The sequence below is a fragment of the Oncorhynchus kisutch genome, unplaced genomic scaffold (assembly GCF_002021735.2).
Source record: "Oncorhynchus kisutch isolate 150728-3 unplaced genomic scaffold, Okis_V2 Okis05a-Okis16b_hom, whole genome shotgun sequence".
NCBI classification, from domain to species: Eukaryota; Metazoa; Chordata; class Actinopteri; order Salmoniformes; family Salmonidae; genus Oncorhynchus; species Oncorhynchus kisutch.
This window is the reverse complement of record NW_022261982.1, coordinates 301,042-328,320: the sequence shown is the minus strand read 5'-3', so window position 1 is coordinate 328,320 and position 27,279 is coordinate 301,042. Positions and strand designations below refer to the sequence as shown.

Here is a 27,279-nt window from a genome sequence, read left to right as displayed (position 1 = left end):
AATTGAAAAACAATTCCACTTCAACATTTTAGGGTAATGTGTGTAGGCCAGTGACAAAAAAAACCTGGTCAATTTAATCCATTTTAAATTCAGGCTGTAACAAAATGTGGGAAGGTACAGGGGTGTGAATACTTTCTGAAGGCATTGTATGTCAACCATCTGCAGTGGAAGGTGTTCTCTACGACCCCCCACAAGTGTCACAGGACTCATCTAAAGGTAACCCATACAAATTAATTAAAGTATGGAGGTAGTTTAAAAGGTGTTAATCTCCCAAAACATATTTTCTGCACTTAAACCACTTCAAACCTAGCTTACCTTTTTCTATTATGCGTGGGAATACTTGGAAACATTTCTTAGATTAAAATCACTTGGTGCAGATTCTGGTGTTTTTACGGTCTTCTGGCCAACAATGAAAACGGTCTAAGACTGTCTAAGCCATTTATGTGTTACTCAATGTGTTTCTATGAGCTACAATAGTAAGGGGCAATTTCAAAACTTAATATTTTTGATACATAGAAGCATCCTAAAATTCAAATAGCCAAATGGTCCATGGTATGACCATCATAAAACAATTCCATGTTAGTGTAGTAGTCAGTCCCCGACTTTCAGCTTAATATAGCTATAACGTAAAATAGTGTTTGCATATACACACACACACACACACACACACTCCACAGGATTTCTCAAGAAACAGTTTATTTCATGGGTGTCACCGCCGGCAACACCCGTAAGGAACCAGCAGTGACTATGACAACTGATCTAGGATCAGTACTGACATTTAACCTATAGAATAGATGGTATGAGTGAATCCTGATGTTGTTTTGAGTCATGCTGTTCCACGGTCAGAAAATATAGTTCAGAAAGTTCATAGATAGGTGTTTACTTACACAGCTTAGCCTGTGATTTTGTGGTGAAATTAACCCCCTCTCTTCCGCCTGTAGTGACAGAGGGTTCCACCGGCACAGATAAGGACTCGTGCTACGACACCTTCACAGCGACCTACCATGACGTTGGGACCGAGTGGGAGCGCATGTCTGAGACGGGCTTCAAGCTGTGGTGCAGATGTCTGGGACTAGGCAGTGGACACTTCCGATGTGACTCCTCTAGTGAGTATTTAACTACCTCTTCAATGCAATTTAAGAAACTTTATTGATCCCTTGCCACCTGACTGGATGGGTGTAATGGTTGCCATATTGGTTACACCAATCTAGGGGCTGGGAGACAGTGTCGGATGTTATGCAACAGGTCTGACCTTTTTTTTGTTCTCTATATCTCCCCCCTCTCTCGCGCTCCCTGTCCATCAACAGAGTGGTGTCATGATGGAGGTAACAACTACCGTATCGGGGAGAAATGGGAGCGTCAGGAGGAGAAGGGCCCCATGATGAGCTGCACCTGCCTGGGCAACGGGAAGGGAGAGTTCAAGTGTGAACCACGTAAGTAGCACTTTAACATCAGTCACCACCTGCACTTGTTTGGATATTAAAGGAAGAATACAGAACTTCTCTGGCAGCATGTCAGAATACAACACAATACAGTTCCAATGTCTGCCTGTGTGACCTCATCAATGTCTGCCTGTGTGACCTCATCAATGTCTGCCTGTGAGACCTCATCAATGTCTGCCTGTGTGACCTCCTCCATGTCTGCCTGTGTGATCTCCTCAATGTCTGCCTGTGTGACCTCATCAATGTCTGCCTGTGTGACCTCATCAATGTCTGCCTGTGTGACCTCATCAATGTCTGCCTGTGTGACCTCCTCCATGTCTGCCTGTGTGACCTCCTCAATGTCTGCCTGTGTGACCTCATCAATGTCTGCCTGTGTGACCTCATCAATGTCTGCCTGTGTGACCTCATCAATGTCTGCCTGTGTGACCTCATCAATGTCTGCCTGTGAGACCTCATCAATGTCTGCCTGTGTGACCTCCTCCATGTCTGCCTGTGTGATCTCCTCAATGTCTGCCTGTGTGACCTCATCAATGTCTGCCTGTGTGACCTCATCAATGTCTGCCAGTGTGACCTCATCAATGTCTGCCTGTGTGACCTCCTCAATGTCTGCCTGTGTGACCTCATCAATGTCTGCCTGTGTGACCTCATCAATGTCTGCCTGTGTGACCTCCTCAATGTCTGCCTGTGTGACCTCATCAATGTCTGCCTGTGTGACCTCATCAATGTCTGCCTGTGTGACCTCATCAATGTCTGCCTGTGTGACCTCATCAATGTCTGCCTGTGAGACCTCATCAATGTCTGCCTGTGTGACCTCCTCCATGTCTGCCTGTGTGATCTCCTCAATGTCTGCCTGTGTGACCTCATCAATGTCTGCCTGTGTGACCTCATCAATGTCTGCCAGTGTGACCTCATCAATGTCTGCCTGTGTGACCTCCTCAATGTCTGCCTGTGTGACCTCATCAATGTCTGCCTGTGTGACCTCATCAATGTCTGCCTGTGTGACCTCATCAATGTCTGCCTGTGTGACCTCATCAATGTCTGCCTGTGTGACCTCATCAATGTCTGCCTGTGTGACCTCATCAATGTCTGCCTGTGTGACCTCATCAATGTCTGCCTGTGTGACCTCATCCATGTCTGCCTGTGTGATCTCATCAATGTCTGCCTGTGTGACCTCCTCAATGTCTGCCTGTGTGACCTCATCAATGTCTGCCTGTGTGACCTCATCAATGTCTGCCTGTGTGACCTCAACAATGTCTGCCTGTGTGACCTCAACAATGTCTGCCTGTGTGACCTCATCAATGTCTGCCTGTGTGACCTCATCAATGTCTGCCTGTGTGACCTCATCAATGTCTGCCTGTGTGACCTCAACAATGTATGCCTGTGTGACCTCCTCCATGTCTGCCTGTGTGACCTCCTGCATGTCTGCCTGTGTGTGTGATTCCCTCTCCTGTGTGTGTGTTTACAGATGAGTCCACCTGCTATGACGATGGGAAGATGTACCAGATTGGTAACCAGTGGCAGAAAGAATACCTGGGAGCCATCTGTACCTGCACCTGCTACGGAGGACAACAGGTCACTTCTACTGCCAATGGCTATGCTTGTCTTACCGACCTTAGTTGAATGCAACTTGGACAAGCACCTGCTGAATGACCAACGTGTGTAAATGTAATGCTTGTCCTCCTCTCAGGGCTGGCGTTGTGAGAACTGTCGTAGACCAGGTGCTGAGGTTGACTCTAGTCTGCTGCAGCCCGTCCGATACAGGGACCCCACCAACACACTACGCAAAGTGGTGAGTCATAGACTACGCTCTCAAAAGACTGAGAAAATGTGTTGGATTAGAACTTGAAATCCCCATGCTGAGGTTGGACCCATACTGACCTCTTGTCTGTCTGTCTCCTTCTGCAGAACATCCAGTGCCCCATCGAATGCCTTCGACCTGAACTACTGGCAGACGCACTGGCAGAAGGACACATCCCCCAGAATCCCCTGGAGTAAAAGATCAATATCCTCTTCCTTACCCATGGTCTGCCAAGTCTCCTTGAAGAGGAGGTCGCCCTGTCCAGTCAGAGACAGACCTAACTAACACATCGGAGCCTTACTGATCAGCTTAACCATATCTAACACACCTACATACTGTAGGTCCAAGCCTTCCTAGTCTTAAGAGAACCCCCTGCACACTTTCAGGATGTTGGTTAAGTTGTCTGTTGTCATTTCCCTTAACCATATCTAACACACCTACATACTGTAGGTCCATGCCTTCCTAGTCTTAAGAGAACCCCCTGCACACTTTCAGGATGTTGGTTAAGTTGTCTGTTGTCATTTCCCTTAACCATATCTAACACACCTACATACTGTAGGTCCATGCCTTCCTAGTCTTAAGAGAACCCCCTGCACACTTTCAGGATGTTGGTTAAGTTGTCTGTTGTCATTTCCCTTAACCATATCTAACACACCTACATACTGTAGGTCCATGCCTTCCTAGTCTTAAGAGAACCCCCTGCACACTTTCAGGATGTTGGTTAAGTTGTCTGTTGTCATTTCCCTTAACCATATCTAACACACCTACATACTGTAGGTCCATGCCTTCCTAGTCTTAAGAGAACCCCCTGCACACTTTCAGGATGTTGGTTAAGTTGTCTGTTGTCATTTCCCTTTGAGACACTTAAGAGGTCCAAAGGAACATTCCTTGTGTTCGTGCATTAAAGAGATTAAAATCTTCCCCTGTCCCTGAAGGTATGTGTTTGAAGTGCTTGTTAACAGTTCAGATGTGCTTGTCTTTTACAAATTATACATTTCCAAGACTACCTGTCCAGTATTACCGTTTGTCCTAATCATTTATTATTATTATTTTTTACTTCTATAAAATCTAAAACTGTCTGAAATCAAAAGCACTGTTTTGAGAGAATGTTGGTGTAGTTGCCATGTCGACAAGTGTTTGAAATCATTTAGCTTTTTCTGTAGCCTCTGTGTAGACAGGGGTAGCACTGCCTGTGTGATTGACACTGAGTTGTTGTAATTTTGAAACTCTTTAATGCATTTTATTTATCCCTTTAATCACAGCATTGTTGTGTGAATGTGAGACCTGGGGTGTCGACTTTGTTCTGGTTTTATTTTTGTACTAAAAGGTGCCAAAGTTTGATGGAGATTCCCTTGTTTTGATGAAGTTGAAAAGAACCTCATGAATTGCCTTTGTTTCTTGAATAACTGTTTATACATAGATTGATGCACCAGTGTAAATCTACGTAACATAATAAAATAAATCCTCATCCAAATCTGTCAGTATAAACTAGAGATCAGTTGTTTTTGTGTGGACTGCGTCTGAATCACTGCAGTGCCTGCAGAATGTATTCATACACCTGGACTTATTCCTTCAGAATGTATTCATACACCTGGACTTATTCCAACAGAATGTATTCATACCCCTGGACTTATTCCTGCAGAATGTATTCATACCCCTGGACTTATTCCAACAGAATGTATTCATACCCCTGGACTTATTCCTGCAGAATGTATTCATACCCCTGGACTTATTCCAACAGAATGTATTCATACCCCTGGACTTATTCCTGCAGAATGTATTCATACCCCTGGACTTATTCCAACAGAATGTATTCATACCCATGGACTTATTCCAACAGAATGTATTCATACCCCTGGACTTATTCCAACAGAATGTATTCATACCCCTGGACTTATTCCTTCAGAATGTATTCATACCCCTGGACTTATTCCTTCAGAATGTATTCATACCCCTGGACTTATTCCTTCAGAATGTATTCATACCCCTGGACTTATTCCTTCAGAATGTATTCATACCCCTGGACTTATTCCTTCAGAATGTATTCATACCCCTGGACTTATTCCTTCAGAATGTATTCATACCCCTGGACTTATTCCTTCAGAATGTATTCATACCCCTGGACTTATTCCTTCAAAATGTATTCATACCCCTGGACTTATTCCTTCAGAATGTATTCATACCCCTGGACTTATTCCATCAGAATGTATTCATACCCCTGGACTTATTCCATCAGAATGTATTCATACCCCTGGACGTATTCCTGCAGAATGTATTCATACCCCTGGACTTATTCCAACAGAATGTATTCATACCCATGGACTTATTCCAACAGAATGTATTCATACCCCTGGACTTATTCCATCAGAATGTATTCATACCCCTGGACTTATTCCTTCAGAATGTATTCATACCCCTGGACTTATTCCTTCAGAATGTATTCATACCCCTGGACTTATTCCTTCAGAATGTATTCATACCCCTGGACTTATTCCTTCAGAATGTATTCATACCCCTGGACTTATTCCTTCAGAATGTATTCATACCCCTGGACTTATTCCTTCAGAATGTATTCATACCCCTGGACTTATTCCAACAGAATGTATTCATACCCCTGGACTTATTCCTTCAGAATGTATTCATACCCCTGGACTTATTCCTTCAGAATGTATTCATATCCTGCTGGACTTATTCCACATGTTGTGTTACAGCCTGAATTCAACACAGATTAGATAGATGTCTCACCCATCTACACACAAATACCCCAGAACGACAAAGTGAAAAAAAATTTTCTTCACATAAGTATTCACACCCCTGAGTCAATACACGTTAGAATCACCTTTGGCAGCAATGTACAGCTGTAAGTCTCCAAGTGCTTTCCACACCTGGATTGTATGACATTTGTACATTTTTTTTATTTTTTATTCTCCAAACTCTGACAAGTTGGTTGTTGATCATTGCTCGACAACCATTTACATTTTGAAATAGATCTTCAAGTAGATTTATGTAAAAACTGTAACTCGATCATTCAGGAACATTCACTGTCTTCTGGGTAAGCAACTCCAGTGTAGACTTGGCCTTGTGTTTTAGGTTTTAGTCCTGCTGAAAGGTGAATTCATCTCCCAGTGTCTGGTGGAAAGCAGACAACCAGGTTAAGGATTTTCTGTGCTTTAGCTCCCGTCTTTATCCTGAAAAACACCCCAGTCCTTAACAATTACAAGCATAACCAGACCATGATGCAGCCACCACTATGCTAGAAAATATGGAGAGTGGTACTCAGTAATGTGTTGGATATGCCCCAAATATAACACTTTGTATTCAGGACCAAAAGTTACTGCAGTATTACTGGTGCAAACAGGATGCATGTTGGAGAGGAAAATATATTCCAGTACAGGCTTCCTTTTCACGCCATCAACATTGTTGATCCGTCCCCAGTTCTTATCACAGCCAATAAACTAACTGTAGAAAAGTCCCAGTTGACCTTGTGGGTGAAATCTTGAGCGGTTTCCTTCCTCTCCAGCAACTGAGTTAGGAAGGACGCCTGTATCTTTGTAGTGACTGGGTGTATTGATACACCATCCAAAATGTAATTAAGAACATCACCATGCTCAGAGATATTCAAGGTCTTGGAATTGTATTTACCAATAGGTGCCCTTTGCAAAGCATTGGAAAACCTCCCTGGTCTTTCTGGTTGAATCTTTTGGAAATTCAATGCGAGACCTTAGAGGTAATTGTACATGGGGTACAGAGATGAGGTAGTCATTCAAAAATCATGTTGGGCACTATTAGTGCACTCAAAGTCCATGCCACTAGTGCATATTTTTACTCCTGAACTTCCATAAGTGGTTGAATACTCAAGACATCGCTCCTTTTTAAATGTGTAAAATATATAATTGAAAAACAATTCCACTTCAACATTTTAGGGTAATGTGTGTAGGCCAGTGACAAAAAAAACCTGGTCAATTTAATCCATTTTAAATTCAGGCTGTAACAAAATGTGGGAAGGTACAGGGGTGTGAATACTTTCTGAAGGCATTGTATGTCAACCATCTGCAGTGGAAGGTGTTCTCTACGACCCCCCACAAGTGTCACAGGACTCATCTAAAGGTAACCCATACAAATTAATTAAAGTATGGAGGTAGTTTAAAAGGTGTTAATCTCCCAAAACATATTTTCTGCACTTAAACCACTTCAAACCTAGCTTACCTTTTTCTATTATGCGTGGGAATACTTGGAAACATTTCTTAGATTAAAATCACTTGGTGCAGATTCTGGTGTTTTTACGGTCTTCTGGCCAACAATGAAAACGGTCTAAGACTGTCTAAGCCATTTATGTGTTACTCAATGTGTTTCTATGAGCTACAATAGTAAGGGGCAATTTCAAAACTTAATATTTTTGATACATAGAAGCATCCTAAAATTCAAATAGCCAAATGGTCCATGGTATGACCATCATAAAACAATTCCATGTTAGTGTAGTAGTCAGTCCCCGACTTTCAGCTTAATATAGCTATAACGTAAAATAGTGTTTGCATATACACACACACACACACACACTCCACAGGATTTCTCAAGAAACAGTTTATTTCATGGTAAAACGTGACCTTCCAGACAGTAACATTGTAACTTAGTTGTATCTATGAAAGCAAGCTCGGAATGTAACGGAATCTGAATGATCCTGAGCATGACTCATGCTGTTTGTGCATGATAACCGTAGGACAGGACTGTCTCAGTGTAAATAATAACACTACGTTAGTACCTTTGTTGATCACTATTCTAGAGCAGATAGTGGACCTCCAACATGTAGACAGACATGGCTACATGTTACTCAGGGTCATAATGGTGTGTGGCGTCAAATGTGTCAGGTAGCGTTGTATGACAGCCACTCCAGGTATTCAGTGGTGGAAGAGTCTCAGGTTGGTGTGCACCAGGGTGATGCCCTGCTCATTACAGGCATTGATCACCACCTCGTCAGCTGTGGACCCAGCCGGGGCAGCAATGTACTCCACACCACTCTACAGAGAGACAGACCTCAGAATAATCAGTCCATGTGGGCGACAAACAGAAAAGACCTTGGAAGGCACTAGAAGGCTAGAGACCAACTAAAGAACCAAAAGCAGAAAGTTGGCCATCTTAGACTAGTGAAAGGTAATAATTCAGCAGTGTTTACCCGTTTGGCACGGTCCACGTTGTCTCTGAAGGGGAAGAAGGCGTCAGAGCTGAGGGCTACAGCCTGTAGAGAGCTCAGCCAGTTCCTCTTCTCAGTCTCATCCAGAGGATCTGGGACCTCCTCATACATGGCCTTCCATACTGCCAGGTCTGGACCCTGAACACAGAAGAGTTAGAGAGCAGGACAGACTCATCTGGAATTCGATTTTTTTTATATAGACAGACACCTACAGTAGGAACCTACACAAAACATACAGCAGAACTGTACATCCGACAACAACCATTTCAGATGCGCAGAGTGCATGTCCCTAATTGACCTCTGACCCCCTCACCTCTCCGATGGTGCCGCTGACATACTGGTCGATGGCATTGGCCATCTCCGCCCGCTTCACTCCACTCCTGAACCTCATGCCCAACACCCGCGGGTGGTGCCTCAGCCACCAGTTATCAGCCTTGTCCCCTGCCAGCCGCGTGCAGTGGATACGAGACTGCTGACCCGCACCGATCCCAATCACCTGGTACACAGGGAGAGGAGACGGATTGTGACCCAGAAAAGCCACAGTACATAGTGTTGAATGTTTCAAAATTCCTTCGGAAGAAGGTAAACAAGGATGTAGGTGACAAGGGGAAACTCAGTGCCCAAACACTATTTCAACAGGAACCTCCCATGTCTCCTCCCTCTCCAGGTTGGTTACCTGTCCATCCTTGGCGTAGCAGACAGAGTTGGACTGGGTGTACTTCACTGTGATGCTGGCCACGATCAGGTCACGCAGCGCCTCCACCGACAGCTTAAACAGGAGACAGACAAGAGGACAAAAGGGTATAACAGGTCATCAGTGAGCATCTCACACACTATCAAGACACGCACAAACCACAAAGACTCACCGCGCCCTTGGAGACGACGTTGCTGAAGAGATCCTTGTCAATGACAGCTCCATTCCTCTTCTGTTTGAGGTGGAGGCCAAAGAGAACTCTGACCTCTGGCTCATCTGGCTCATAGGCTGGGTCCATCTGACAGATTTAGACATGCAGCACCCCCAACCGGTGAGAAGAATCAAATAAACTTCAAACTTCTTTTTTCTAGGAAAGGCTGCAACATAGGATGATCACCAACTGCTTTTCCATGTCCAACCATACCTGGAGAACACAGTAGTTTCCATTCTTCTTCTTGGACAGAATCCTGAGGGCCTCCTCTTCGTAACCAGGGGCGATGATGCCATCAGAGACCTGAGAATGATAGACAGGGGTTGGAAATGCAGGAAACACAGGACAGACACACGACACCTGGGAAGCCCTACCTCTCTGGATATGATCTTGGCAGTGGGGACGTCACACACGTCAGACAGAGCGATGAAGTCGCCGAAGGAGGACATCCTGTCTGACCCTCTAGCCCGGGCGTAGGCTGTAGCCAGTGGGGTCAGGTTCTTCAGCATGTCATTCACCATACACACCTTGGCCTCCTCATCACTCAGAGGAACACCCACCGCAGCCCCTAGAGAGGGAGAAGACAGCCTAGGTCAATGTTTACTGTGATTCCTTGCAATCTTGTTGGCATATGCATTGGAAGCTCTGCGTGTCTAACCTGCAGGGCTGACGTGTTTGAAGGAGGTGGCAGAGGGCATGCCCAGGGCACTCTTCAGCTCTCGGACCAGCTGCCAGGCATTCAGGGCATCACAAAGGTTAATGAACCCAGGAGAACCATTTACCACTGACAGAGGCAGGAATGGAATGGAGAGAAGGGAGGGTCAATACAGTTAGTCTACCTAGACAGGACAAGGTCCCCAAAGTCCACCTGGACGGTTTCAGTTCAACATATCAGACCAATTAAAATTAGGGTTGACAATGTTACTGCTGGCTACACAATGAGGGGGGGGGGGTGAAGCCTACCTGTGAGGGGGAGGGTGGGGCGCAGGGTGTAGAGCTGGGCGGGGGCTTGGTGGGGGTTCATGCCGTAGCGCAGGGGCAGCTGGGATACCCCACGGCTGTACTGGCCCCGGAAGTAGTCCGCGATGGCCTCATCATACTGAGCCGTGTGAGTAAAGGCCTGGGAGAGAGAATGAGGACAACTAGATAGCATAGACACCAGGATCATGTTCATTAGGCAACATATGGAAGAAAAGGGACTGAAACAGGAAGGGAAAACCTTGATGTCCAATAGGAAATGCACATCTGTTTACGTCTGCAAAATGTTTTTCTACAGTGTTCCCTAATGAACATAGCCCAGGGTAAACAACTGAACCAGACAGCGTTGTAACCTATTCCATGATCAAAGCCAACATGGGCTTCTATAGTTTTATCTGGAGGCAGCTTTAATACAAACTATCACTGTAAGATTTGTAATGCCTTCACAAGAGACACCATGTGCTAAATGTATCCATTCTACTCCATGTAGTCTCAAGACTCAATGTCAAATGCACAAGTACAGTGAAAAGATTTTTTGCAAGCTAACCAACAATGCAGTAATCAATAACAATGTAATATTAAAACAACAAGGTAGAACAAAAACAATCAAGTAAGCAAACTATCCCTGTCCAGGGATACTGGATCAATAGAATACTGTGGGCTGACCTGAACAACATGGCCCCAAGGACAAGAGATGGCAACATGGGAGGTTGTGGACTCTGAACTTTACCTCGCATTAACCAACAAACAATCAATTAAACAAAAACCCAATGACCTGATTGCAATTGTGCTTTTTGACTATATAGACTCCATGGTATCTGGTCTACAATTGTACAAATGGATCCTTTTAACAGAGAATCAATAATCTGTCAAAGACACAGTATGAGGCCTTCCCCAGTTGTTTTGAGATGTCCGATTTGCTACTACTGAAGAGTCTAAGACTTCAGTTGTGTCTATGTCCAGTTTGGTTCCTGATAGCATCATTTCTCTATCACTCAGCATTCTCTCTGTTCACAGTTGAGGTTGACAGACATGTCTCAACAGGAAGGCAGAAGGAGAGCACATGGAAGTTACACTAGATCTCACCATTCCCAACTTGTCCAGAAAGTAGATTGATATACACGAGACAAAAAGGACCATGTAAAAAAAAAAGTCCACTTTCAACCCGTGCTTTCAAGTTGCCCTAGTTACCTTCAGGGCCAGAGTCTTGCGGGTGTCCAGGGTCGTGTCTTTACCCTCGGAACCCTCCATCTCCACAGCAACCAGCTGGTAGTCGGCAGGGTCGCACACAATGGTTACGCGGGCGTGGTTCTTGGCCGCTGCTCGGAGCAGGGTTACCCCACCTGAGGACACAGCCAGGGTCAAACAGGGTAATCACCATGGCAACCTAGGGCATTTCAGGTTATAGAACAGACTTCAGAAAGTCAAATGTAGAGCTGGCCTTAAAAGGTGCAATATGAATGAATTGCGCCACCATTTCCTGGTTGCTAAAATTCTATTTGTTCGCCTAAATTCAGTTTGTGTGCCAAAAGAAGCAAGTATATGGTAGAGAATCATTGTACCATCTAAACCGCTGTGAATTATTTTCCATAACACCAAATATTGTATTTTCAGCTGGTGTACAAAACTGAAACTAAAAGCAGCAAAAACTAATCTTCACAGAAAGCATAGAAATAGTGTACATAGAACAGATCTACCGCTTCTTATACTTGCTTTCAATGAGAACAATTCTATGTGAATTTGGTCAGGTCGGACAAAAAAAAAACAGTTATTGCAACTTTAACATTCCACTCACCAATATCAATCTGTTCCACTGCATCTTCCACGGTCACATTAGTGTTGGAGATAGTCTTCACAAACGGGTAAAGGTTACACACCACCACCCTGGTCAAAGACCGGCAAAGGAAAGCAATACAAGTCAAGAAATGCAATGCATTTCACTATGTTTTTCTAACCATCTAGGCAATTTGAAATAATGAGTAGCGTGGCTGTTCAATCCCCCACATTGCGTGTGCCCTAGATGACTCAATGAGAAACAATATCTTAAGAAAAAAAGGGTGAAGTCTTGACTTTTGTAAATGGGAACATGTCAATTAAACAGGTCACATTTTGCAGCCTTGAACCCAAATTGTTAAACATGTGCCCATAGGCTCCAAAGAGAATTCATGGTTTATTTCAGAGGCTGTATGCATTGCACACTTTCTCCTCAAAGCCAATCACATTACATGAATGTCAAATAGGTAGCTTAAAGAGCCAATCAGACTCACAGGGCAAAAAAGTGTGTAACACGATCAGATGTGTGCAGATGCAGCAGCATTTGAATCAGCCGGTTATTAGATTAGCAATGCATACTTCGAAGTTTCCCCACTTTACAACCGTACTGCCCTGCATTAGGGCCAAATCTAATACAGTCTTGTGCCCGATCACATGCATGGTGTTTTAGGTCTGCCCATTTACAAAAAGGCTGTTTTTCAAAGACCCCCAAAAACCACATTAAAGCAGTAGTGGCTCTGGGGAAAAAAAGTATAGAAAAGTTGACTGAGATGGACAAGTCCTACTCTTAACTATTGAGGAAAACAGATCTGAGCTTAGATCAATGTCTAGAGCCAAATTAAACCCACTTCCCTGTCTCTTACCTAACCAGACTGTAGCCCAGTTTCTCCATGTCAGCCTTGTCCGAAGGGGTGTGCCGGGCCAGGATGCCCCCGTGTACAGCAGGATGCAGGGTCTTCACCCTCCCACCAAGCATCTCTGGATGGCCAGTCAGTTCAGACACATCCCTGGAACAAAAGGGAGATGGATGTTAGGTGATTCAGTGGCACACATTCTCAATTGCATTTAGAGGCTGGGAATGCCACTCATCTGAAAGGTGGTCAATGACTGCAGAATACTAGATAGACCTACTCTTTGAAGTTCCAAACAGTAAGGTGACTTAAAGGAATACATTGTTATCAGCATAACATTGAATCGTTTGAGCATTAGCGCAAGAGAACGTTGGTGGCTGAACACTATCAACAAGGATAGACGAGGCATTGGAAATGTATGCAAACGGTTACACCTACCGAACAGCCAGTCCTGCATCGCGCAGGGTTTTGGCGGTGCCACCTGATGCGACGAGTGACAGTCCCACGTTCACCAGCCTTTTGGCAAAGTCCAGAAGTCCAGACTTGTCGGACACACTCAACAGTGCTGTGTGTGTAGAATTAAGAGACACAACGGTGACAAAGTTATAGATTGATTGAATGGCACCACTGTGAAACGAAGCTTGCTTTTCAAATATCGGTAAATATGTTGACTCCACTGAGACGTCATCGATCGGTTATTGCCCCTTTGTAGCCACCCGTTGCTAACTAAAATGGAAGCATGTTTTTCGTGGCATGCTAGTTGTAGCTAGCCTACTTAGCCTACCTAGCACGACGCAAGAAACAATTGAATTGGATATTGACCACGCAGCATAAACACTACGCTCAAACTTATGCTTCAACATAGACAACTCAGTCTCTAAACTACATTAGCTAAAGCTTGCCAAAATATATATTTTTTTTTTATTTAAAAAGAAGAAAGTTTACCCAGTTCTGAGCAGGCCATGGTTTTGGGTAACGTTCTCTGTCTGAGAATGGGAGACTAGAAGCATGTGTATAGTTGTATCAATTTATGGCATGATGGGAACTTTGTGATTTGACAGGACCGCCCCTTTGACCGGTTTTGACTAAACGGGATACAGCTTTTGTCAGATGTGACTTTTCGTTGCAGTCTAGGAGAATTTACGCAGCAGGTTAGGAGAATTAACGTGCAGGTTAGAATTAGATTACGGTTAGAAAATATAGTTAGGGTTTGCTAGCCATGACCAATTTGTACCCCTCAAACAACCTCTTCGTTGCCTTCTGCGCAGTAAAATTCAAATTCGCTGACTTCTATCCTGAGTCCCAGTAAAAAACACGTTTTGTAATTTATATATATATATATATATATATATATTTAAACATCAGATAACGGTTTGAGGTGCAAAAAAACATGTTAAAAAGGAAAGAATGTGAACACATATATAGTTTATTGGACTGTATCTGGACTGTAGTGGCCATTACAACTGGGTTGACAGGAAATATATAAAAAGTTAACATTACAGTAAACATAACAGATTACAAGTAATTAACCAGCTTTTATTTAGCTCTTACTTCATGTATTTATTACACTGCTCTGAAACCTCACCAAACTAAAAAATTGACCGATAAGAAACAATTTGAATATCAAACTGTCAAAAAATGATCATTACACAATTACACCATAACATGTGCTAATTGGGATGGTGGCTATTTTGATTATCAAGGTGACACCCCCCACACATGATATCATTGAAAAGCCCAGAATGTCCTCTCATATGTACTCCGTGACCTAACCCAGTGGCATGTATGGCATTAGAGAGATTTAGGCTATTTAAAATTATAACAATGTGAGATTTTAGACTCTCGCTCTGCCACTGGAGGGTGAGTTTACACCACTATAGAAGGACCATATGGGCAAATAGTGGTGCTGTTGATCTGAGAGAACTAAACACACTAAAGTGAATGCCCAGTAGACATCCACCATTTTACTTTAATAAATCCATTATTTACAGATCAGTAGGGATGAAAGAAAGGAGAAAAGGTGAAGAAGCATTTGTGGACTACTACCATACACCAAGCCACTGGAGGGGTACTGACATACACCAAGCCACTGGAGGGGTACTGATACACACCAAGCCACTGGAGGGGTACTGACATACACCAAGCCACTGGAGGGGTACTGACATACACCAAGCCACTGGAGGGGTACTGATACACACCAAGCCACTGGAGGGGTACTGATACACACCAAGCCACTGGAGGGGTACTGATACACACCAAGCCACTGGAGGGGTACTGATACACACCAAGCCACTGGAGGGGTACTGATACACACCAAGCCACTGGAGGGGTACTGATACACACCAAGCCACTGGAGGGGTACTGACATACACCAAGCCACTGGAGGGGTACTACCATACACCAAGCCACTGGAGGGGTACTGATATACACCAAGCCACTGGAGGGGTACTGACATACACCAAGCCACTGGAGGGGTACTGACATACACCAAGCCACTGGAGGGGTACTACCATACACCAAGCCACTGGAGGGGTACTGATATACACCAAGCCACTGGAGGGGTACTGACATACACCAAGCCACTGGAGGGGTACTGATACACACCAAGCCACTGGAGGGGTACTACCATACACCAAACCACTGGAGGGGTACTGATACACACCAAGCCACAGGAGGGGTACTGAATAATGGAGCCTTAGTAGGCCTATAGCATGGTTATGTTTTGAGATATTAATAGGATCCCAGCCTATCTAAGCTGTTTGTTCTGTATATATACACGACTATGCTTTTTCCCTCTAAATTTGGTTTTTCAAAAGGTGGGCAGGTTCCCAGGTCTGTGTCCATGACAGTGAATCTCCTGTCTGTCTGTCTGCCTGCCTGCCTGTCTGTCTGTCTGTCTGTCTGTCTGTCTGTCTGTCTGTCTGTCTGTCTGTCTGTCTGTCTGTCTGTCTGTCTGTCTGTCTGTCTGTCTGTCTGTCTGTCTGTCTGTCTGTCTGTCTGTCTGTCTGTCTGTCTGTCTGTCTGCCTGCCTGTCTGTCTGTCTGCCTGCCTGTCTGTCTGTCTGTCTGTCTGTCTGTCTGTCTGTCTGTCTGTCTGTCTGTCTGTCTGTCTGTCTGTCTGTCTGACTGTCTGTCTGTCTGTCTGCCTGCCTGCCTGCCTGCCTGCCTGCCTGCCTGCCTGCCTGTCTGTCTGTCTGTCTGCCTGTCTGTCTGTCTTGAGAATGACATTGGGACAAGCACAATTACCAAAGCTTTGTTGTGTCACGATCATTGCTTTTCTGAGCACCTGTAACATAGATTTCCTGAAACAATAAAAGCCTCTCATGATTACATTCCCCATTGTTCCGACAGAGGGCCAACCCTTTTCAATAAACTTTATTACCCAAAACTTGGCCTTTTTCATGCATTTGAACAGCGGTTAAATTCTGACAGATGTGAATTTACAGCCCCTGTCCCTCATTCCCTTACCTAGCTACCCATTAGCTTAAGTAACACGACAGGGCCAAGGGAAACCTAAACCAATATGGGTGATTACTTTAAAAGATCAGACAATCTGTTCATATTTCCGTAATGAGGCCGACATTTTGCTGATTGATTAAACTACAGGATGTAAATATTTTACAGGGTCTTGCCGCTTAAGTTATTGATCCTGATTTACCATCTGACAAAGTGAAAGAAAACTGCATTTATTTATTTAACTATGAAAATGGCCTTTCTGGTAACCATTTTCTCTATTGGAGGACTCGTGGGGTTGCACTGATGTCTTGGCGAGTCGTATGAGTGATTGTGACACTGTAATAGACAGGACAAAATGTTATACATATACATAAACACACACTCACACTCACACACATATACATTCACACACATACACACACATACACACACACACACACACACACTCACACACACACACACACACACACAGACACACACACAGACACACATACACACACAAATACAGACACACACATACATGGATGCACACACAGACATGCATATACACACACACACACACATACATACATACACACACAAACACACACACAATGAGGCGATTACATTATTGGTATAGAAAAAGCATAGGGGCCGTCAGCAATTCTGTCAGACCAGGCTGTTGAGAAATCACTATTGACAGCGTTATCACCAGTGGATGGAATTTACACCAATCATTTTTTATCCGTATGACAGGTGAGTTCAGATTAAATTAGAATTGAGAAACTGAATCAATGATCTCTATATTTCGCTCAGACTGCTTATCAATTTACTATGATTTTAGTTGTGTTTGTCAGGCGGCCCTGTATCATAAAACAGGCCGAATGGCATTAGTCACACATCTAAATAAACTCTTATTGATTGATATGATTTTTCATCAGCCAAATTAAATGCTGCATTGAGGGAGACATAGTGGTTAGGTATGGGACATAGTGGTTAGGTATGAGACATAGTGGTTAGGTATGAGACATAGTGGTTAGGTCTGAGACATAGTGGTTAGGTCTGAGACATAGTGGTTAGGTCTGAGACATAGTGGTTAGGTCTGAGACATAGTGGTTAGGTCTGAGACATAGTGGTTAGGTCTGAGACATAGTGGTTAGGTCTGAGACATAGTGGTTAGGTCTGAGACATAGTGGTTAGGTCTGAGACATAGTGGTTAGGTATGAGACATAGTGGTTAGGTCTGAGACATAGTGGTTAGGTCTGAGACATAGTGGTTAGGTATGAGACATAGTGGTTAGGTATGAGACATAGTGGTTAGGTCTGAGACATAGTGGTTAGGTCTGAGACATAGTGGTTAGGTATGAGACATAGTGGTTAGGTCTGAGACATAGTGGTTAGGTCTGAGACATAGTGGTTAGGTCTGAGACATAGTGGTTAGGTATGAGACATAGTGGTTAGGTCTGAGACATAGTGGTTAGGTCTGAGACATAGTGGTTAGGTCTGAGACATAGTGGTTAGGTCTGAGACATAGTGGTTAGGTATGAGACATAGTGGTTAGGTCTGAGACATAGTGGTTAGGTATGAGACATAGTGGTTAGGTCTGAGACATAGTGCTTTAAGGCCTAAAAGCACTGTTTACTCTACAGTGAACTGCTTTTGAGGCCCGGATTATGAGCCACAAGGAGTAGGATGGGGTCACTAGACACTAAATCCTATCCACCACACTGTCAAACACATTCAAAACCTTGGACACTAAATCCTATCCACCACACTGTCAAACACATTCAAAACCTTGAACACTAAATCCTATCCACCACACTGTCAAACACATTCAAAACCTTAGACACTAAATCCAATCCACCACACTGTCAAACACATTCAATAACTCCAATCATTGTCTTCCACCTTGTTCCATAACTATCTATTACTGCATTTGTCCGGCTCTCAGTTTCTGAGCACCCAGCCGTCTCCAAACAGAAAATAACCCTTAAACGTATCTAGGACTAGTGCCCCTTGACTCCATACTGCCCTCCACCACCACCAAAATTAAAACTAAACTGACTCCAGACCTGTAGCTGTGCATAAAGGCCCCTTTCTGTCTCAAGTTCATGTAGCAGAACCATCCCGGCTTTGTTTCAAGAGACAGGCCAGCGTCTTGCCCGGCCAGTTAAAAATGCATTTAATCACTATATAAGCATGATGTTGTGGGCCGGGGCCTGCGGGCTGGCTGGGTGGGAGGAGACGAGTTATGCCGCGTGTGTCCTCTAGTCCGGTTTTTAATCACCGCCCGTACTTTGGACGGCCAATAAAAACGTCCCGTTTCGGTCAGACACACATCATCTTCTGTTTCTTCTTGCAAATGAAAATGTAGCCTGGGTGACATCACCATCAGGCACTGATTACTTTGTGTGCGCACCAAATGGCACCCTATTCCCTAAATAGTGCACTACCGGATCCCTAAAAAGTAGTGCACTATATAGGTAATAGGGAGCCACTTGGAACATAAGCCTTTACCTCTCCTTCATTAACTTAATTATTTCACTATCAGTAAAACCCGCCTGAGTAATTCATATTTGAAAGCCCCAGGGTTGTAAATTAAGGGGCTCTGCTGGTTTAATATGCAGTGTTGGATTATCTTCCTTTCTCTTTGCCATCTTGCCATCTGTTATCTGTGACAACAAGGTGGCAGAAATAGACAGGAAACAAGGGAAGGACGTGTGATACAGAAAAAAAAGTGTGTCCATTTGAGAGATTTCCATTAAGTGGGATTGGAAGTAGAAATTTGGCCAATATGTCTGTTTTAGCTGGATTTATAGTTGGACCTCTCTACCCTATTGTTACCATCCCTGTGTGGTTGCAGAAGACTCACAAGGTCATTATGAAGGCTCCACACACTAATAACTTTCTTAAAGAAATGCTCAGCTTTGCCTGCTCAATGTGTTTGTGTAACTCCCTCTCATTGATCTCCACTAAAACCCACTTTTAAAATACTTTCGATGACTTATACATGTTCTAAATGTTCTCCACAAATCAATCCCTCATTTTAATGAGTTAACTTTGCATAAATCCTACATTTCTCAAGTTATTTGAACAATTTTCATTTCTGTTTTTTTATTTCACGCAGTTGACATCAACACAGACCAGTTTCAGATAAACACATTAACTTTTTCCCTGCCATTTACCTGTCAATTCAAATAAATTAGATACCTTTAAATGTGGTTAAATAACAACAATAAACAAACAAACAACAATAACAACAGAAATCTGAATTTACATGACAACATTGTTCAATTGCACACACAAGGTAGAGTATATGAGACATCATAGAAAGTCTGTAAATCCAAGATGTCTGACATTCATGGAGGCACATTCACAACATCATGCAACATTCTGCAACACTTTGCAACACTTTCCCCTTCGTTTTCAGCTAATGCAAACTGCTCAGGGTTTGTTCACTCCTGCCAGTGTAAGTTGCAGTTTGCAACAGTCCAACGGTTCTGAACGTAACTTGGTTGTATCACATCCTTTAGCACTGCTGGTGGGAGGAGCCACATCTGTCAGTCAGCCTGTCAGGGGGCGGAGTTTAGCTGAGATGGATGACAAGGTAATAGAGGTCAGTGGTGTTCACTGCTTCACTGCTGCTACAGTACTTCTCAGTCCAATTGGATGAAAAACACAGGAGTCTTACAGCCGGTGAATGTCCTGTGTAAAAACATTTTTTTGGAGTTGCATGCCATGAAAAAATACAGCAGAGAGAGAGAGAGAGAGAGCAGGGTTCAGTGTCTGATTCAGCCTTACTTGATGTGATGAGGAATATAAAATGCTTTATATTCCCTCATCCTTAGAGATGCGAGTCCAACCTAAAGAACACCTATACCTTAAACCAGGGGTACCAGCATTGGGGAACACCCCTTCCAGCATTGGGGAACATCCCACACCCCCCCTGCGCGAGTGGCATGTCTATTTCTATGGCACAAGCACTGTTCGTGACAGACTGTTCACACCCTTCTTGTTGGTGGAGAGAATGTTGCAGGTTTAAAGCTTATTTCCTGCAATTCTGTACATTTTGCCATGCCTAATGTGTATTCATGTGATATTTGAGTGACAAAAACATGACTCCAACATCTATGAGCTGAAAAACAAAATAAATAAAAACATTAGCTGACATGGGCTAGTGGACCTGGACATTTCTAACAAGTTATAAATAGCTTTCTAAGGTATGTAATGACTGACAGGACAAGAGGAACTGATGATGCAATACCAAATATAGAAATGACACCATGTGCATTCTACTAGTACAACTTTCAAGAATAAGTTTAAAGCCGGATTGAGTTCCTTTAAAACATTCTTTTGGGGGGTGGGGGGCGACCCACAGTTTGGAAACCCCTGCCTTAAACAACTCCATCAGGGTCACAGAAACGTTACATTGTGTTGAGCATTATGTACACAAAAAACACTGTCATAGGCTTTTGAAATGGCACATCCATTTTTTTCTCTTTTTACACTATAGACCCCCACTTTCCCAGAGCCAGTGTCAAGCAGCAGTGTCTCTGGCGTTTTCCTTTCTGGGTGTGTCTTTGTCTTTTCACAACCCTGCGCCTATCTTCCTGTCCCCCCCTGTCACCCCCACTAAGTCGTCCTCAGAGAAGGGACTGTGGGGGTTGTAACCAAGCTCCGCTGTGAGCTTCAGAAAGTCTGCTGAACGCTGCAACCCCACGGCGCCACCCATGGTAACATCAAACTCGTGTGGCATCTCCTCCTCTTCCTCCTCTTCCTCCTCTGCTTCTTCTAGGTCTAGCTCTCCCTCGTCATCCTGAGTGGAAGCTGGTTTATTCTCAGCTGGTTTGCCATTGGTCGGTTTTCCCCCGGTGCGTAGTCTCTCCGCCTCAGACTGGGCAGACGCAGATGCCTGCTCCTTGGCCTTGCGGCTGCGCTTCCACTTCATCCGGCGGTTCTGGAACCAGATCTTCACCTGAGGACAGACAGAACGCCTGTCAGCCACACACTAATGCAGGAGGTCTCTCACCTGCAGTCTCTATCTCTCTATCCCCACACTCAGTTTAGTACATTTGGGATGCCATTTTCTGTCTACTAAACCGGGCTGAAATGTTAACAACAACCGTTACTCACTTGCAGAAAGATTTATCTGAAGAAGTCATTCCAAAACGTGCTGAATATGTTCGAACACAGAGGAGTTAGGAGTGGTACAGAGGAGTTAGGAGTGGTACAGAGGAGTTAGGAGTGGTACAGAGGAGTTAGGAGTGGTACAGAGGAGTTAGGAGTGGTATTTGGGACTAGATGAGGCAGGTGAAACAAGAGAGCTGTAATATATTAGCTAAATAAGGAGCTGCCGGTCTGATTGCTACTGTCTGATATCACATTACTCTCCAGTGACTACCAGAGCATTTTTTTAACCTTTATTTCACTAGACAAGTCAGTTCAGAACAAATTCTTATTTTCAATGACGGCCTAGGAACAATGGGTTAACTGCCTGTTCAGGGGCAGAACGACAGATTTGTACCTTGTCAGCTCGGGGTTCTGAACTTGCAACCTTCCAGGTACTAGTCCAACGCTCTAACCACTAGGCTAGATCAACCCACAATCAACCCACAAACACATATATACATGCTCACAGAGACACATATATACACGCTCACACAGACACATATATACACGCTCACACAAACACATATATACACGCTCACAGAGACACATATATACACGCTCACACAGACACATATATACACGCTCACACATACACATATATACACGCTCACACAGACACATATATACACGCTCACACATACACATATATACACGCTCACACAGACACATATATACACGCTCACACAGACACATATATACACGCTCACACATATATACACGCTCACACAGACATATATACACGCTCACCCAGACACATATATACACGCTCACACAGACACATATATACACGCTCACACAGACACATATATACACGCTCACACAGACACATATATACACGCTCACACAGACACATATATACACGCTCACACAGACACATATATACACGCTCACACAGACACATATATACACGCTCACACAGACACATATATACACGCTCACACAGACACATATATACACGCTCACACAGACACATATATACACGCTCACACAGACACACACAGAATGACACCTTTTCTCCCTCACCTGTGTTTCAGTCAGCATGAGAGAGGTGGCCACCTCAAAGCGTTTGGGTCTGGACAGGTACTTGTTGAGTTTAAATTGGTTCTCCAGCTCAAGGAGCTGCTGACTGGTGAACGCCGTCCGGGGCCTACGACACTTCCCCAGGAGTCCTGCCTGGGGTGCTGAGAGGGGGAGAGGGGGGGGGGGGGGGACCTTAGTACAGTACAATATTCTTCATTGTGGATCATTTTTAGTGAACAACTGGGTAGAAAGTTACAATGACTCTGGCCTAATCAATAGCTTAATTCTCCCCAACTATGTTCTTCCCAAATGTAATGAGATGTGTAGGCTACTAAGCCTGTGTTCTGGTCAATTCAAGCTATTGGACAATGCATGTGAGTAGATTTAATCTCAGACTGTTTCAATGGTTTTATTTCTGCAATACCAAGGACATAGGAAGTCCAATATAATGTTGAGGGAGGAACACACACACACATGCCCGCACTCTCTCGCCATCATTAACTATAATAGCTTTACTCCAGTTTATTGTTGACGAGAGGACACGGCAGAAGCTGGGCGCTAGGACCATAAAAAGCGCGAGCACCATTAACTTAATGAAAATTCGATGAAGCTTTAGTGATTTTATTGGTGAACTAGCAGAATGTTTTAGGTGTTTGTTTATAGTTTGCTCCTCAGTACAAAGACAATGTTCATCGAGTTGACGTTTATAGCGAAATGAAAAGGCCAAAAATAAAAACATGATATTACAGTTAGCAGTAAATCGATCGAAGACGTTTCACGAGTCTACACTTAAACAATATTTAGCCCTATACCTCTACATGATACTTAAATAGCCTATATTTTTCAGACGTTGTGTATTAATGACTGAACAAAGAACAAAACCGTTCTACCATTAAGATTGAATGTGCAATATTATATGTTCAGAAAGCAGTGAAAAATATATGTTTACATTTTGCAATAAAGGTGGATTAACATAAGCATGTAATTAATATATAGCATGATATAATACACATGAAAATATTACAATTCTATGATAATACCTTGTATGTAGCCCTATTGTTCTTGCTCATATATTGGAATAAAAAAAATTGAAACAGATCTTGCCTGATTGGTAAAAATGTTAGCAATAGTTAGAAATAATATGAATACAATTAGTAACACAATATTATTAAAGTAAATATATAATAACACGTATTATTAACCAATAACCTTCGTATTAGATGTATTCATTATTTACTAATTGAAATGTATGATTATTGTTATTATTGTTGTTGTTGGTGTTATTCCTCAGATTATTATTATTTTCTACTTCTTTTGTCAAATGTGTTATGAGAGATGTTATAATATATTGAGTTTTGTTATCAATACTGGTATCAAATAAGTTTAAGTTTTGCACACCTAGATAAAGTTAATTGCAACATTTAGCCTAATCTTAGAACATATATTTGATTATGTTTACAACATTTGCCGTGTGTGAGTGTGTGTGTGTGTGTGTGTGTGTGTGTGTGTGTGTGTGTGTGTGTGTGTGTGTGTGTGTGTGTGTGTGTGTGTGTGTGTGTGTGTGTGTGTGTGTGTGTGTGTGTGTGTGTGTGTGTGTGTGTATGTGTACCTGTATTTGCTTTCCCTCACCTTTGGATTACATGCAATGAGGAACAATAAGTGATTTTACGACACCTCTAGGCGGTTGGGTTCAATGCTTTGGAAGTGGTTGTTAAGTGATCAAACGATCCCTTCCCTACCAATAAACCTCCGGTATCTGGGCGTAAGTTCATTTCTGCTTGATACCCGCCACACCTATTTGAAAAACATGATTGATTACAACAATTAGGCTTAGCTTTGTGTCTGCTTGGCTATATTAATTATATTGCCTATGTGTTCTGAGCAAGCACAAAAACACATCACCAACAGACAGTTCAACTCCATTTACATCCCCGATTTTTTTTTAAACCCATGGGCCTAGCGCATAATGCCTCTCTTTCAAAAATATGTTTCGTTTGTTGATATATTTGTGACAAGAGTATATATAGCCTATTGAGTGTGCTGCCCAGCCCACAGGTGTACTATACTTACAACTGTAGTCTGGAAGACGTGGTATCATCATTCCAGCCCGGATCCAGTGCTCCAGGGGGAGAGACCCTGCCATGGCAGCCGCCTTCAGGTGGTCTGGGTACGACTGGGTAAGGTGTGTGAAGCCGGAGTAGGCGAAGGCAGGGTGATGTCCACCCAAAGCCGATATTGGGTACATAGGGGCAGGGTACATTTGGGGTAGCGAGGCGAGTCCCGTGTGAGGGAGGTTCAGCAGTCCCGGCTTGGGGATTATCCCGGTTTGAAGATGGATGGGCGTCCTGCGCGGGGACGGGGTGTCCGCTCGCCGACAGGACACAGGGCTGCCCGCAGGGCTGTCACTGCTCAGACCTGGGGAGAGGTCTCGGTTCGCCCGGTGAGTCTCGTCGGCCAGCAGAGCATCGATTCGAAAATTATTCGATTTCTCCATACCGACTCTCATCAGGAAAACTGCCGCGAGCTGCTCAAAGGTCAGACCTGCCAATGTACACTTGTTGTGTGCGTCAGAGCGCATACAGCTCCAACTCCAATCTTCTGTATAAATGTTTCAGTTTGTTATAAAAGTCACTCTGAGGATGCCAGTGCAACCCTCTCGTAACCAAAATAAGTCAGAGCAATGATAAATAAATGAGAGGATGTACTTTTAGTATGCGTTTCGAGAGCAGGCTCCTTAGTTTTGCTCACTCCCTCGTTATCACCTACCTGTAACAGTTCTGGTAAAATATTCTCTGAAGAACCCTGAAGAGCTTAAATTATTAGCAAATAAAATGATACAACAAAATATTAAATTGCAATGCTTTCCGAGTGTCCATTTGGTTTCTGTAGTCCTCTATCCGCGTATTCACATCACATGTGATGACTAACAGCCAGGTCTTGGTGTTTAATAGCAATTTAACCAACTAAAGCAAGTGTTTCACTCCTTCAGACGCCGTCTCTCCCACCCCTGTGGCTGTCTGAGCTGTGATTGGCTAATGCAGGTACTCGAGGGGTGAGTTTAGTCGACCGTTTTCTAATTAACTAATTACTCCCTCATTTCCACGCGACTCACGAAACCTCTGAACGCGCCTCACACGTCTCCTGCGTGAGAAATGTCCAACCTCTTTCCCTCTGTCTGTCAGCAACACTTTCTGCTGTGTTTAATTGTGACGTGAGACTGTGAGAGCTGGTAGCAATATTAGCCTTTTCTACTGTATGTGTTGTTGCGTTATGAACGCGCCTGAATCAGATAACAAGATACAAGTGGTCTAGGCTATAATATAACAAATACTGTAGTTATAGTTATTACATAGCTATTAGTACAAATTGATACAATATTTATAATAATGATGATGATTATTTAAACATAACTTACCACATTGTGATTATAATAATAACAGTGATGATGAAAATAATTAAAGTATGTTACAGATTTGTAGTTTTTGCACATTTGGATCTCAAGCCATATTTTGGACATCTATTTATAGCCTAAATCAAATAAATCCTGCTATCATTATCTGTTCTGCGTGTCTATTCAGAGGAAATATTGGCAAGAGATTTATATTTCAATTAGCACAATATTAACGATTTGCTTATTTTAAAACCCATGGGTTTCTCCAGGTTGAAATACTAATGTAATTCATCTTTATGAGCTAGAATTATACATCAGCCGAAGAGAAAAAAAAATTGACCATTAATAAAGTTGATTTAGCATAGAATAGCTAGGTCACACTCCAGGTGTCTTTTCTTCCATGTCCAAGACTCATTTCTATTCATCTACGTAATTAGGCCTATTTACATAGGCCCACAGCATATCGGTAATCATGTAAAAACATAATAAATTAAGGAAATCAGAAAAACAACATGATTAAAATAATAATTTGTCAGTTATTAGTCTGTCATATTCCTAGTTAGGCTTTTACAACTCGTTTTAAATCAGCACCGTTAGTTTTAGACGAGAAATAGGCTTATATTGGTATGTGTCATAAGGTTTTAAGATATATGCAGCAATGAGAAGCAGAATTGCTTTGCTCTCTATATGTTTGTATGTGGTGCAACAACACTGCGTCCTGCCTCCCGGCTCCGGTCAGTGAACTATGAGGATTCTCCCTGTTGTCTCCCACCTTTAACAACCGCATTCTGCCTGATCTGCCTGACCCCTGAGGAGGAATGCGCGCAGGTGTGTGAACGAAAGCAGACATAGTCCTACTGTAGGTGGTCCTCACCTCAGGTCATGTGAACATTGTTGGGCCGTAAGCACTTAAAAAATAACAAATATCCCGTTTCTAACAGGTCAAGCAGGTGACGCAGAATACGTAGTCGTCATGGCATTAACTCCTGAGATACTATTGTAATTACTACCCCCAGACCAAATCTACCACGAGTCCAATAATCACTAGCAACTGTTATAAGGTCCTAAGTGATAGTTATTTTGACATTTTTATGAAGTAAACATATGCCCACTTGCTCATAGTTGTATCACAATGGCCAATAGGTTACTGAACATGATACATTATTTGATCAACTCATATGTATTTACCCATGATGCTCCACTCAGCAACAATCTTTGAAAAACATCGTTTAAAGTTTAGGCCTAAAAATGCCATGGTAACCTATACACAACACATGTTCGATTTGCATTTGAATAAACATGAATGAATAATATAATTAAAGTAACTTCAT

At 43.1% G+C, this 27,279-nt stretch overlaps 2 protein-coding genes across 2 annotated transcripts; both read right to left on the bottom strand.

Moving 5' to 3' along the window:
- Positions 1-7,802: 7,802 nt before the first annotated feature.
- On the bottom strand, positions 7,803-14,007 carry LOC109887278 (bifunctional purine biosynthesis protein PURH). The gene is made up of 14 exons (XM_031813492.1): positions 13,881-14,007; positions 13,374-13,500; positions 12,948-13,091; positions 12,107-12,195; positions 11,503-11,654; positions 10,297-10,453; positions 9,992-10,117; positions 9,708-9,901; positions 9,547-9,636; positions 9,295-9,420; positions 9,105-9,197; positions 8,742-8,924; positions 8,411-8,566; positions 7,803-8,255 (listed from the first exon to the last, which is right to left on the bottom strand). The coding sequence occupies exons 1-14, from the start codon at positions 13,897-13,899 to the stop codon at positions 8,136-8,138; spliced, it is 1,776 nt and encodes a 591-aa protein (XP_031669352.1). The 5' UTR covers positions 13,900-14,007; the 3' UTR covers positions 7,803-8,135.
- Positions 14,008-19,462: 5,455 nt separating this feature from the next.
- LOC109890341 (motor neuron and pancreas homeobox protein 1) lies at positions 19,463-25,833 on the bottom strand. The gene is made up of 3 exons (XM_031813666.1): positions 24,628-25,833; positions 22,561-22,718; positions 19,463-21,343 (listed from the first exon to the last, which is right to left on the bottom strand). The coding sequence occupies exons 1-3, from the start codon at positions 25,133-25,135 to the stop codon at positions 20,957-20,959; spliced, it is 1,053 nt and encodes a 350-aa protein (XP_031669526.1). The 5' UTR covers positions 25,136-25,833; the 3' UTR covers positions 19,463-20,956.
- Positions 25,834-27,279: the final 1,446 nt, after the last annotated feature.